We start from the raw sequence: 13,773 nt of genomic DNA, 5'->3' as shown, positions 1-13,773 counted from the left end.
GGCAGAACTGGGGAACTATTGAAGGAAACGATCAATCCTTAATATTTTTGTCCTTTTTAATTTCTTATGACTTTTTATGTTAACAATTTTGAATGCTTATATCTGGAAATCCAAAGACCTAATTGACCCAGAACTTCAGAGGCTGAAAAACAGGAAGGGTCATTATGAATCCATCCTGTCTAGTGAGACCTTGTAGACCCTGTACTAAATACATTTAAAAAAATTTCCACCTTCTCATCAGTATGTGTTACTTGGTGGAAATACCATCTCATCAACATACACTTAGGCACAAAATGCTGAAGACTGAAATCCCTTTTCTAAGCCAATGAACTTGGCTGTAAGTACAGGCTCTTCTACTCTTTGAAACATGTGACAAAGTTTCAAGAGGGGCAAATCCGTTAAAATACACTTAAGTTATCTTCACTTTAAAATAGAAAGTGAGGGAAGAATAAGAAAAAAACTGAGAGGGTCTAGGGAGATGGCTCAGTGGAAGAAGTGCTTCCCTGGTAAGCACAAGGGCCTGAGTTCAATCCCTAGTTTAAAAAAGAAAAAAAAAAAAAAAAAGAAAGAAAAACGGAGAGGCATACAACAAAGCATCATTTTGGCAACTAAGAAAAACAATTTATGATTACATTGTTTTGATGACATTTTTAATAGAATATACTGATTAATAATGGACATTTCAATTTTATTTATTTTTCTTTGTATTTTATTTTCGTATATTTTGGTTTTTTTGTACTTTAGGGAAGGGTCTACTTGGTGTTCAGGGTCTCACTACTAGATTGAACTCATAGTGATTCGCCTGTTTACAGCCTCCCACGAGGTGGGATTACAGGCACATGCCACCAGGCCCAGTCTCAATTGTCCTCTCAGCGTGTCTTCGGGGGAGGGGGGGGTGGGGCCAGCACAACAGGGCTGGAGATCAAACTCCTGGCCCCTGAGCCTGCTTGCAGTTGCTTTAATCCGCTAAGATATTGGGTCAGCCTAACATTTCACTTTTTTTTTTTTATGCCTAACTAGGGATTGAACTCAGGGCCTTGTGCTTGCCAGGGAAGCGCTTATTCTACTGAGTTATCTCCCTGGCCAAACATTTCACTTTTAATTGGTGAGATTCTTGATACTTGAAATGGATTTGTTAAAAACTCAATAGATTAAGATAAAATGGTTTAAAATTTCATAAATTTTATATATAAATATCAGCTTGCACGAAGAAAACACAATGTGAAAATACAGGGCATATTATCATTTCATTTAAGTAAAAGGGACAAAAATGACCCAGCAGGCAGGAATAGCAGGGACAAGGCAGGTAAAGTCTCCCAAGAGGTCAGTGGACCTGTTCTTGTTTGAGACTTAGATGCCTGGCTCCTGTGCATCCTGATCATGCCAGGCACTCTATTGCATCCTCAAGCCCCTGTGCATGGATGGAGCAGCCCCGTGTTATGCTGAGACTGGGCTATTGATCCTTATATGCAAGAATTGAGGTATTTGACTCTGCTCAGGCTGACTGCTTCTCACTGTGAATTCCAAGGCAGACGTTTTCAAGGTTCCCTGAGATACCTGAGGATCCGGTCTCGATCACCAATGTAAAATTATCTCAAATTTCAGTGTTAAATTGTGTCTTTCTCAGTAAAAAAATTTCCTCATACTTATTTTTTAATTAATTTTATTGAGAAAGAAATAGCAATGAGACAGCTTCAATATAGGTTAGTAGGACAGTTACAATAATTAATACATTGCATATTGTTGTCTTCGTAGTAGTTATTCATACTATAAGATGCAGGCATGATATCTTGTCTAAACACTATTAGTACAAATATTTCTTCTCATTGAACTAAGAGAAAGAAGCTGTATATCTATCCTAACTATTTTGCAAATAAAGTATATATACATATATATATGTATTTCACTACAAATGGTCCTTCATTTATATCCCCCTTTTTGTTTACTTTTGTCAGAAATTGCTATTACACTGTCATTCAAATATTGTCAGTGAGTGAATACAGCAAAGTAATCCAATATATTCCAGTAGACCATTATAGTAGTGGGTTATCCCCAGAACTGGAAATGTCAGAAGTTATTGACTTGAGCCTTTTACAGCTCAGCATATTAATATGGCTTTACTTTTTATACCTAGTCCTTCTACTTTTCTGCTGGATGGTTAAGACCATGCAGCAGAAAAGCAAGATGTATATAAATAGAATATTTTAAATATATTATATATATTTAAAATCATTTATTATGTATTATATACTATATATTATAAATAAGATAAAACAAAACCTATATAAATAATATGTAACTTTTGTATCTGACAAATTCAGTCAAGTCCCCTCAAGATTTACCCTGAAATCCTGTACAGCAGTTTGTAGATCTTTTATCCATGTCAGCCACATGGATGTGTCATGGCCATTGTTTGACCAGTTTGCTGTCTGTGAAAGCCTGAGAGAATGTTTTTTTCTCAATGTGACTCTCCTTAGGCACAGTCTACATTGCTGGTCACTTTCTTCTGTAGCCCCATAATATCATTCATCAGCAAATTTGGGACACCACTGAGTAACAGCATGTTGCAGTACGGGTTCTCTTATGTCCTGAGTCCTCACTGACTTTGAAGGGCTAGGGCCAAAATACTGGCTATCCTTGCAGCTCTTCCTTTTCTCTAATTATTGGTCTGCAAACGTAAGTTGTTAACCTTCCAGAAGAGAAGCTTAATGATATTATTACCCTATAACATAGGAATTGAGCTGAATATCATTACCTGTCTGAATATCAAACAACTTAGACATATCACAGAACAGTATTTTCCATCAATCATTGATATGCTAAATTTCAAATTCCTACAGAATGTGAAAAATTAAAAAATATAAAATGATAGTAAAAAACAGAAATGAACAATGATGTATTTTTTACATAGAAATTTAGAAATCTTACCAGTATATCACTGTAGCTGGACAGTCCTATGACATTTTCTCTTGTATCTTCTTTCGTTTATTACCTTTTTTTCCTATCACAGTGATATATGTGCACCTATGTTTATGGCAGCACAATTTGTGATGCCAAATCTTGGAAGCAAACAAAATGCCTGTCACCTGAAGAATAGATGTGGTGTTTTTATACAATGGAGTATTACTCAGCTATAAAGAATGGTAAACTCAAAGCCTTCATATATAATTAGAAGCCACTTGAAGATACATTCTTAAGTAAAAAAAAATCAAGACCCACATGTGTAAATATTGTATCATCTCCCTAATGTAAGAACTCAAATGAAGAAATAAAAATTAACAAGTATAACACAACTAAAGGGAAAGCGAGAATTAAGGATTAAACAACGAAGAAAGGGCAAAAAGAAAAGCTAGGAAACATGGCAGGGGTAAAACCATGAAATTTATACACACAAGATGGTTAAGGTAATGGTCCTGAGAATCTCTATCAGATTTTTGAAATGAGCAGTTAATTGGTAGGATTCTCAGCTTGACTAATTATATATGTTGATACCTGTGAACTAAGCAACTGCACTGAGGATAGTAATGGATGTGCTCTATAATTCTTTATCCCAAACATACAAATTGGTAAAAACACATTAAATTCATGTCATAATCTTAGATATAAATGCTTACTCTACTATTTGAAGGTCATGCAATAAGTTGCAAAATGGAAAGTGAATTGATAGAAAAACACATTTGTCCTCACTTTGACTGGAGAGAGGGAGAGAGGGCAGAGCTAGAAAGAAAAGTGGTGGCTGAAATGAGTGGTGTTTGTTTAACAATTTAAGAAAGTGATTTCTAATAAGATGATATGGATCCTTGTACTTTTGGACTGAAATGCACTGATAAGTCAAGGACATGTTCAATTAGTGAAGTGATGATACCTAAAATAGTAAAGCAAATTTGTTCCAAATTCAGTGAATTAAGTTATTAATTTTAATGTATTAAAATGTCATATAAAGTGCTCTATATGACATTAGCTTGCATTAACAAATGAATAAGAAGATATAAAGCCCATTATTATTAAATTTAATTAAGGGGAGAGAAATGACCCAGCAAGGACAAGGCAGGTAAAGTCTCCCCAGTGCTCAGTGTGCCTGCTCCTGTTTGGCATCTGGAGGGCTGGGCTCCTGTGCATCCTGACCATGTAGAGTGTTCTCTGGAGAGACCGAGCAGCTTTGGTTTTACTGAGCACGGCTGTTGATCCTGATTGCCCAAGAAGTGATGTCTTTGTCTATATTCAGGCTGACTGCTTCTCACCGTGGCTTCCAAATTCCTATCAGAATTTTAGAAGTTTCCTGAGACTCCTAAGGATCCGGTTGATGATCACAGAAGAATAATTTTAAATTCAAGTGTTGGTTGAGTTGCAATTGAAAATGCATTCTCCTATTTAATCAAGCAAGTCTAGGGATGTATCAGAGGTCAGGTCAGAAATTTAAAATCAGAATACTTGGAAGACAGGATTCTTATGGAAAGAATTCTCTGATTCTAAGAGAAAAACAACCTCCCTCTAAATCTAGTCTTGATTGCTCTGCATCCCCAGCGCCACCTGCTGGTTTTTTGTTTTGTTTTGTTTTTTGTTTTTTGTTTTGTGTGGTTTTTTTTTGTTTTGTTTTGTTTTAGACTTGTTTTATTTGTCAGAAAAATAAACATGTCATTACACCGATAGGTGGTAAATTGTTTTATAGTATATAAATTACAGTAGACTGAAGTCTTTTTTTCTGTCTTTTTTTTCAAAGTTTTATTGATAAACAGATAGCAATGAGACAGTTTCAAATCAAATCGGAAGTACAGTTTCAACAAATAATACACTGCATATATTCTTCTTAGTGGTTAATTGCTGTACAAGAAGTGGACTTGTGATCCTATTTACAAACACCATTAGAACAAATCATTCTATTCATTAAGAGAATGCAACTATATATCTATCCTAACCACTTTGAATACACAGATACAAAATAGACATTCATCGGTATACCCCATTTTTTCTAAGTTCCGTTATTGAATATTATAGGTGTGTAAACTCAGCAAAATATTCTAAAAGAGTCCAGGAGCCCATAATAGCATTGGGTCTTCTGTTTAACTGGCAATGTCAGAAAGTATTGACCTGCTGGTTTTGAACTGCTGTGCAGGGAGGTTTATGTCTGTGCTCACAGTGAAATCTCTTCACTGTGTTTTACACCATAATTCACAGCCGTGTCCTCAGTTTTCAGAGAGGTCATTTGCAGATAGAGTGTGTTCTTGGCGTTGTCCCTAGAGATGGTAAATGGCCCATCACAGAGTCCGCGTAGTATATGCGACCACCTCTTTCGTTAATTTCCCCGATTAAATCCAATCCTTTTCCTGGAATCTGTTGGAACCAGCTCATCCAGAGCTACTGAAGGTGAAGCCAGAGGCCAAACAGGAGAGTTTCAGGGACTCCCTGGGCTGCACCAGGCCTCCGCCAGACGCTACTAGCCTCACCTCAGCCTGGACATCTGAAAACACAGAGACATCGTGCTCAAGGCACGGTCACACAGGTCCGGTGTTTCTCCCACTCATGTCCACCCACACACTCATCATCACCTGTTTACCATAATTCACCTTTAAAGATGGCAACAATAAAAACCTAGCACAGCCAAAGCTCCATGGTGAGTGTATTGCACTCAACTTTGATTACAAGTGGGAACCTGGGCTGCAGGGTCAGGGTTGGGCTGGTTTTCATCGGCAGAGCGAGGCCCTATTTGCATTATCTCAGCTATATAGCCAGCTATGTTGTGGAAGACTCATAGAGATGGGTTAGCAACATAGGAGGGTTTTTGGGAGAACTTTTGTAATATTCCTTATGAAGCATATAGAATTACTTATTATCTGCATGAGTTGTAATGAATACTGAAATTCATTAATTTTCTTAGAATTAAGTATGTATGTAATTAATGAGTTTCTTAATTTCCTACATTTTTAATGTGTTTGGTATAGAGTCTTCTCATGCAGCTCAGACTCATAGTGATCCTTCTGCTTTCAGCCTCCCAGATCTGATATTCCATGTTTGCACCACCACGCTGGGTCTCAGTGGATGGCTCAGCTCACCAGGGGATGGAGGCAGAGCAACATGTGGAATCAGAGATCGAGTCCTGGTCCCTGTGCTTGCATAAGCAGATGCTTAGTCCACTGAGCCATCTTTCCGGCCCTATTTCCTACAGTTTTCTGATGCTCACATAGATAAAGCAGCAAAATCGAGCTGAGATATGGACCCAGATGTGCTAAAAGTATCTCATGTATTTGGGCCTGTGATCCTCTCACAGCGCTTACCTTCTCCATGAGCAGTTCCAATACAGAGCAGTATTATGCATCAGGTTTTCTGATCACTTTCTCTAGTGAAAGAACGTGATATTTTTCAGCCTTTAATTATTCCCTAAATAGACACCCAGCATGCTTCTAGCCTGTGATTGATTCTGACCTGTTTTATTAACTACATCTGATTAATATTTCTAATCTAAATTATCCGCTTGATGTGTAATAACTTTAATGATGGTCAAATGGTATACATTTCGACATAAATATAGTTTTTTAAGTACTGACATAAAATTTACCATGGTCCTGTAAGGCAACGTAAATGTACCCATGAATTCCTAGAGTTTCTCTAAATTCTGCTTTGTGCATCTTCTCTTATTCTATCTTCTCCTTAAATTAAACATTTACTCCTGTATTGGACAACTCACACTCATTGTGAAAAATATTGCCAATTATTTCTTTTTAATTTCGTACAGGGCCTACAGAATCTCACTACATAGTGAGTTCATAGTGATCCACCTGTGTTCAGCCTCCCAAGAGCTGAGACTGACTGGTGAGATGGTTCAGTGCAATAAGTATTTGCCTGGCAAGCACAAGGTCCTCAGTTCAATCCCTGTTGCCCAACCCGAAAAAAACCAAAAACAAAGAGCTGGGACTATAGGCATTCACCAAAATGCTCAGTCTCAATAGCCCTCTCAGAGTGCCCTGTGGGCAGAGCTGGTGCTACATGCCAGCGATCAAACCCTGGCCATTGTGTCTGCCTAAGCAGGTGCTTTAATCCATCCAATTAATTTTTGATTATGGGGATAATCACAATAATCATATTCCAAAACTTATGGATTAAAAAATCAGTTTGTTTTCTAGTACATACAAGTGGGATAATCCTTACACTGACATCAATATAAAGAAGGCAAAAGAACCTCAAAAAAAGATCAACCATAACACTCACAATCTTTGGAGCTTAACTTCTTTCAAGCTATTTGCAATAGATGTATTCAAAGGCCTCCTCAGTATTTACAATGCTGAGAGAGAGAAGAAAGTCTTGAGAATGATAGGGAGAGCAACATTTCCGTGATTCCTACTCTGTACATACTCCTGGGCCCCGTGCTAGCTTCCTGAGGCTTCTCAGTGCCCCATTTGCTGGTTCAGAGCTTTCCCTACCGGTCTGATACATCACCCTTGTTGTCCTGAACAACCACTAGTACTCCTGAACACCCCATCTGGTCCTGAGCACCCCAGAAAAGAGTGTTTGGGCTGACATGATGTCTCCTCAAGATATCTCAAGATATCAGAGATGTCTCCTCAAGATATCTCTGATAATGACACACAGCTGTTTCCTCTATGGTTTATGAGCCCAGCTGCAGAGAAACTTAGTTTGGTTACATCTCAGGACATGCTGATTTGACTATAAACATGAATTGTTCCTTGTGCCTCCAATATAAATATCCTGTAGCAATCATTTGATCCCCTTCCCTCGGAGCTGTTGGATTCAGATTGCAGAATAATGACTATTGATGAAGGAGCCAGAAAGTGCAGATCTGCTGACAGGCCAGTTTCCATCCCTTGTATTTGCACCTAGGAAAGCACAGTGCAGTAAAGATCTCAGAAAGTTTTGAGATCAGGTGCAGTATCTACACATCTTTTTCTCTGAGCCCAGGGGAACTGAAGTCTGGAAGCTGTCACTGGAAAGAGGATGAGCCACCACTGTAGTGTTACCTCTCAGATTAGCTTTACAAATCCCAAAAGTACTTGAACGTGTGAGGAACAAGGTGAATTCAATTACATGTGTGATGTGATTCAGTGTGAGACCTGAATGCCCTGTGAATAATTTGCTTCAGGATGTTCTCCTGTATATAATGTTGTGAGGGAGAGAGAGAAGGTCTCTGTGTGGGGGCTGCCCTTTGGGGGAGGATTGTGACTAAACCCAAAGAGGGCCAAGTGGTCTCTCTGGGCTCCACCACACTGGGTTACTGATGAAAAACACACCCACAGATTACAAGACCTTAATGTTAAATGAAAGAAAGACAGGTGCAGAAGACACCTACTGTACTTCTGTGTGGATAAAATCATAGCCAATCACATAGAGAAAGAGAGAAAAACTGGTTGACGTAGGCAAGGAGTTAGGGACAGCGGAGAAGTTAGTGTTGGTCATAGGAAGAGAAGAACAGGTGGCACAGGATGCTTGTTCCTGTCGTTCTTTCACACAGAAATGTGGTGAGAGGTTACCCTATTGTGTGACATAATCCCAAGTAGAGGATAGAAAGAGATGGTGGTGTTCTTACTACACACATGACTATTTCCTCAAAGTAGGGATAAATTAAGTGCCCTGAGTTCATCAATACAGAAAGCCCAAATGTACTGCAATATCACAGAGAATCTCATGAATGTGCACCATGCGTTTGTATTATTTATCAGTGAGAGTTACAGGATTGATGGTCTTGATCAGCGGTAGATCCCTCTTTTATGTCCTCTTTCATGTTCTTACACAAGCAAGACTATGAAATCTGTGCACGTGTGGGTCTGACTTATTTCACTCATGATTAAGGTCTTTAGTTGCCTCCATTTAGCCATAAAAACCTTGTGGTGGCCTTTAAGGAAATGTGTGTGACATCAGGGTCATAGTTTCTCTTTCCAAGCACCATGATTCTGGAATTCTGATGACTTCCTTCTTATGTTATCTACATTATCTTTCAGGAGAACAGATTCCATTAAAAAATCTGAGGCTAATGTGTATACTTTAACAGACTCTTCATTATGGTAAGAAAACATCTTATTGTTTCCTAAATCAAGTTATTGATATGCATTTGTTTTTTTTAGAAGAAATGTGTTTCATCTTTTATTTCCAAGAAAAGTGTGTATTACAAAAAAAAAAAAAAAAAAAAAAAAAAAAAAAAAAAAAAACATTTGTTATACCATTGAGTACAGAGCTCATATCACAAACATTTTACTGTTTGCAACACACATCTGATGGTCTAAAATCAAAATCACCTTTACAGGCTTTAGTTTTCCACTGTTTCATAAAAATCACATTATAGTGTTATCACAGTATAATGACACACTATTATTTTAAAGGCTCAAGTAAAATTGAGACCCGATAATTTTAAAGCAAATTTTTGTATCTTACTGTTTTATAGAATAAAAAAAACATACTAAGATAGCACTTATACATGCAACATATTTCAATTGCTTGAATATTCTAGAAATAAGACATTCAGAATGCTTTAATACTTCCAGTTAACATCATTTGTATCAGTAACTGCAACATTGAACATTTGAGCATTAGCCAAAAAAGATATTTTTTAAAGGATGATAGGAGATACAAGAATGTCAGTCTTCACATTTCTGTATAAAATTTAAAAATCAAAACTGTCTTCTCAGCATCAAAACTGTACCACAGACTTGAACCACATCTTTTTTAGCTCTAATCCCATGACTCTTCATCAACTGGATTGGGGGCTGGTGAAGAAAACCCTGCTGTATTCAGAGTGCTCTTGCTCGGGTAATTCTTTCTAGTATCAACTGATGCAAACACATTTCCTTTTGTACTACCACTGAAGCCAGGAACATATGTACTAAAGGCAATTTCTTCCAACCATGCAGGAACATCCTGTTGAGCATCTGACAGTACTTTCACAAGAGGCTGTGCTAAATGATTGTCTGATTCAGGATCAAAAAAAGAAATAGCTCTTCCAGTATTCCCACAACGTCCAGTACGCCCAATTCGATGAACATATTCATCAATGGTGGAAGGAAGATCAAAATTAATAACATGTTGGACATTTTCAATATCCAGCCCTCTGGCAGCTACAGAAGTAGCAACAAGAACAGGGCACTTTCCACAGCGAAAATCTCCAAGGGCTTGCTCTCTCTCTCTCTGTTCCCGATCACCATGAATACTTGTAGTTGATACTTTTTCTTGACAGAGAAAGGTTGCAATAAAATCTGCTTTTTTCTTAGTTTCAACAAAGACCATAGTTCTTTCATCACCTGTATTTTGCAGGATTTCGACCAGCTTTTCCCTCTTTGAGTATTGGCCAACTTGGAGAACAGTCTGCTGAACATCTCTACATGCTCCACCCACTTGTCCAACAGCAACAAACAAATAATCTGACTTTAAAAACTCCCCAGCCAACCTTTGAATTTCTTCTGGAAAAGTTGCACTGAATAAAAGTGTCTGACGTTGTTCTTTTGTTGGCATTCCTGGGCAAGAAATTAACTTCTTCATTTCTGGCCCAAAACCCATATCCAACATCTGATCTGCTTCATCCAAAACTAAATATTTGACTTGCTTGAGACCAATCTTTTCTTTACCTATGATATCCATCAGTCTTCCAGGAGTAGCACATAATACATTACAGCCTTGTACTATCTGTCGGATTGAATGTCCCAGCTGTGTTCCTCCATATATGACAACAGCTCTTACACAAGTCCCATAAGAAAACTTTCTGGCTTCCAAATAAATCTGGTTGATCAATTCTCGAGTTGGGGCTACAATAATACACTCTGGTTCCTGTAGTTCTTTAAAGCGACTGGCAGTTATTCCATCACGCATCATGTAGGCCAAAATTGGCAAGAGAAAAGCCACAGTCTTTCCAGATCCTGTTGGAGCACAAGCCATCATATCTCGTCCTGCTAGTATAATAGGAATACTGTATTTCTGCACAGGAGTAAGTTTAGTGTAGCCAGCTTTAGCAATATTATTATTAAGTGTCTGACAGAGATTAGCTTCCTCAAAAGTAAGAATTGCTGGTGGCAAATCATGTCCAGATATTTCTACAAGAATAGTGTCATATTCGTCAAAGTTTATGCCTGTCTGATAATGTGCAAATATGGAGTCCTCATCCTCTGGTGGAGGTGGAGGTATGTAGGTCACTTTTGGCCCTTGAATATCACCAGCTTCTCCTTCAGCTTCTGACTTCCAAGAATCTGTACCACTCACTGCTGTTCTTTTAGAACTAAAAAGGCCACCAACACGCTGCACCCCATCATCATGGTCACATTCATTACTTGCTCTTCCTGCACCAAATCCTCCACGGCAACCTCGGAAACCACCTCGTCCACCTCTTCTGGATGGCCCTGAAGCTTCTGCATCATTTCCATCTTGGTAGCTGCCTCTCCTGGAAAACCCTCTGTTCTGTGTTTGATTATCTTCACAGTCATTATTAGATCCTTTCAAGAACCCAGAGGTATCATCTTCTTCAAACTTATTTGAAAAACCTCTATTTCCCAAACTCCTCCCAGAGGCAAAGTGACTTCTCCTGAAATGATCTGGTTGAGCACGCCCATCATCCAATTCTTGATACATACCTGATGAAGCTGAAGTTCTGTTAATGGTGTCTCCATTTGCCCCAGAAGAAAATTTATCCTTCTCAAATACAGGAACGTAGGAAGACACATGAGGTTTGACGATTTCTGCTTCCCAATCTTCATCTCCCATGGTGGCTTCAGGCTCTCCACTCCCCATTGATATGTATTTGATTAGGGTGATTTTATTTTTATTTTTTTATTTTTTGGGTGGAACCAGGGATTGAACTCAGGCCCTTGCGCTTGCAAGGCAAATGCTTATTCTACTGAGCCATCTCCCCAGGCCCAGTGATTTTACATTTACAAAAATTTTCTGGTCTTTATTGCTTTTTATCATTATTTTTATTTTTAGATAGTACAAATTAGAGCCAAAACATAAAAAAATTAAAAGTGAGGCAGAATTTCACTTAACAAAGTATTATGAATGTCATAGTATTTGTTGTAACACATAGTGTTATCTTTCAACCAGTTATTCATATTACCAGATATATGCCTGTAAAATTGAAGAAGAAAGAAAAAAAGAATGAAATGTTTAAAAATTAAGAAGACAAAATGGTAAAACGATTGAAGAAAGGAGACAAAACAAATTAAAGCATTAACTGCTTATATCCTTATACCAGCAGAAATACAGAGTACAGTTGTCCAAACAAGGCTGCCTACGAACACAGATTCAACTCTTTCCCTCACTCCATCTCCTGCCCTTCTCCTCAACTATGTAACTCTTTCCTTGTGAATGAGTTCATCCACTTTTCCCAGAATTGTTGTACCCTTCAGATTCCATTTTTTCTCTTTCAGTTTCACACACTAAGCAGACAACATGATGTTTGCACATACTGGTTTGATACTCTTAAATGAAATAAATCTGACCCAATGCAGTCTGTATTTCTGTAATTCAAGATGGGTTTTAAGTTCTCATGGTCCATAGGAAACAGCATCTGAGTAAAAATATATGGAGAGGAAAGGATATGTTGGTTCAGAGTGTCTGATGTTCATTGCATGTGCAGCTGTCTCCACAGCTATGGTCCTGTGGTGAGGCAGAACAGGTGGAAGTGGGATCATGGGGCAAAGCACAGCTACAGGTGAGAAAAAGAGGAGGATGAGGAGAGGGTGGAGGAGGAAGAGAAGTGGAAGCAGAGGAGGATGAGAGAGAAGCTGGGGATAAGATGTAATCCACAAACCACATCCTCATGACCTACGCTCCTAAAAGAGGCCTTGAGTATTAATATCCCATTCAACTGAGACTACATCCATGGTTGAGCTCAATGAAGACTTTTCTGGTCACATGTTATAATCACCACTTTAGGGCCCATGTGTGAATATTGCGGCACTGGGGTCAAGGTTTCTATACATGAGCATTAGGAGACATTTAAGGTCTAAAATATAGCAACCTGATTTTTAAAATCTGTACTTGCCCAGTCTCATGCTCTACATTCCAATGTTTATTGTACTGTGTCTTGATGACTTTCACTCTGCTTCCAGGTGACATATGGACACAGGTTCTGTCCTACTGGTAACCCATGATGGCCCAGGTAGCAGCCAACTGGATGCCTTTATAAATAGAAAATAGAATCTCTTTTGCATGACCAGCTAAGAAAGTCAAGATACATGAAGCGTGAAATGTAATAGGAAAACTGGGCCTCGTACTCTGGGGAGGAGAAGATCCCTAGAGGCTTACAAGGATGGCACACATTCCTTTATTCCTGATCTGCAGATGTGGAAATAACTTAGCTGAAATGCAACCTGAGAGCTTGTACAGGGGGATTCTGAGGCTGAGTGTCTTGTGTTACTCTTGTGCAATAATATGTGGCTGTGTCTGCTGGGTCCACACTGGTCATCGTGAGGAGCACCTTGTTGCTGGAGGAGTCCTTGGAGATGGACAGCCTGATCTTCAGCACTGGGCTATAGTACTTAGCATTATTCCAATAAATGCGTGCCAGCCACTGCAGGCCATTCTCTGTAGGCTGATGGATCTAATCTATACGTAAACCACTTGTGCTCAGTGAGAAGCCAGAGAAGGAGCACGTCAGCCTGAGAGTCTGGGTAGGTGTCACGACTCCAGGGCCAGACTTCTTCAGGGATATCTAGGCTAGGATCCCTGTAAGAAATAGAAGAAACTGAAAGTGGTTCAGGTGAGGACAGGAGCCTTTGGATCCCTGCACCCCTGGCCCAGTCACTCATGGGCAGGAATGGTCAGCAGCAGAAGAAGGGAGCACAG

General features: G+C 38.8%; 1 protein-coding gene and 1 pseudogene across 2 annotated transcripts; both read right to left on the bottom strand.

Annotated features, from left to right (window-relative positions):
• Window positions 1-5,131: 5,131 nt before the first annotated feature.
• Window positions 5,132-5,610, bottom strand: LOC111814266 (annotated as a pseudogene).
• Window positions 5,611-9,462: 3,852 nt separating this feature from the next.
• Window positions 9,463-11,707, bottom strand: LOC101582052 (probable ATP-dependent RNA helicase DDX4). 2 transcript variants are annotated; one of them, XM_023707238.1, is made up of 2 exons: window positions 11,367-11,707; window positions 9,463-11,264 (listed from the first exon to the last, which is right to left on the bottom strand). In XM_023707238.1, the coding sequence occupies exons 1-2, from the start codon at window positions 11,689-11,691 to the stop codon at window positions 9,676-9,678; spliced, it is 1,914 nt and encodes a 637-aa protein (XP_023563006.1). In that variant the 5' UTR covers window positions 11,692-11,707; the 3' UTR covers window positions 9,463-9,675. The 2 variants fall into 2 exon arrangements, with proteins under 2 accessions (XP_023563006.1, XP_023563005.1); XM_023707237.1 differs by having other exon boundaries at window positions 9,463-11,707.
• Window positions 11,708-13,773: the final 2,066 nt, after the last annotated feature.

The sequence above is a fragment of the Octodon degus genome, unplaced genomic scaffold (assembly GCF_000260255.1).
Source record: "Octodon degus isolate 3935 unplaced genomic scaffold, OctDeg1.0 scaffold00284, whole genome shotgun sequence".
Lineage (NCBI taxonomy): Eukaryota > Metazoa > Chordata > Mammalia > Rodentia > Octodontidae > Octodon > Octodon degus.
The sequence above is the reverse complement of the archived record's forward strand: the minus strand, read 5'-3'. Positions and strand labels throughout refer to the sequence as shown.

Excerpts from the sequence above, each read along its gene's own strand:
- LOC101582052 (XM_023707237.1), bottom strand. The coding sequence starts at position 11,691 with ATGGGAGATGAAGATTGGGAAGCAGAAATCGTCAAACCTCATGTGTCT.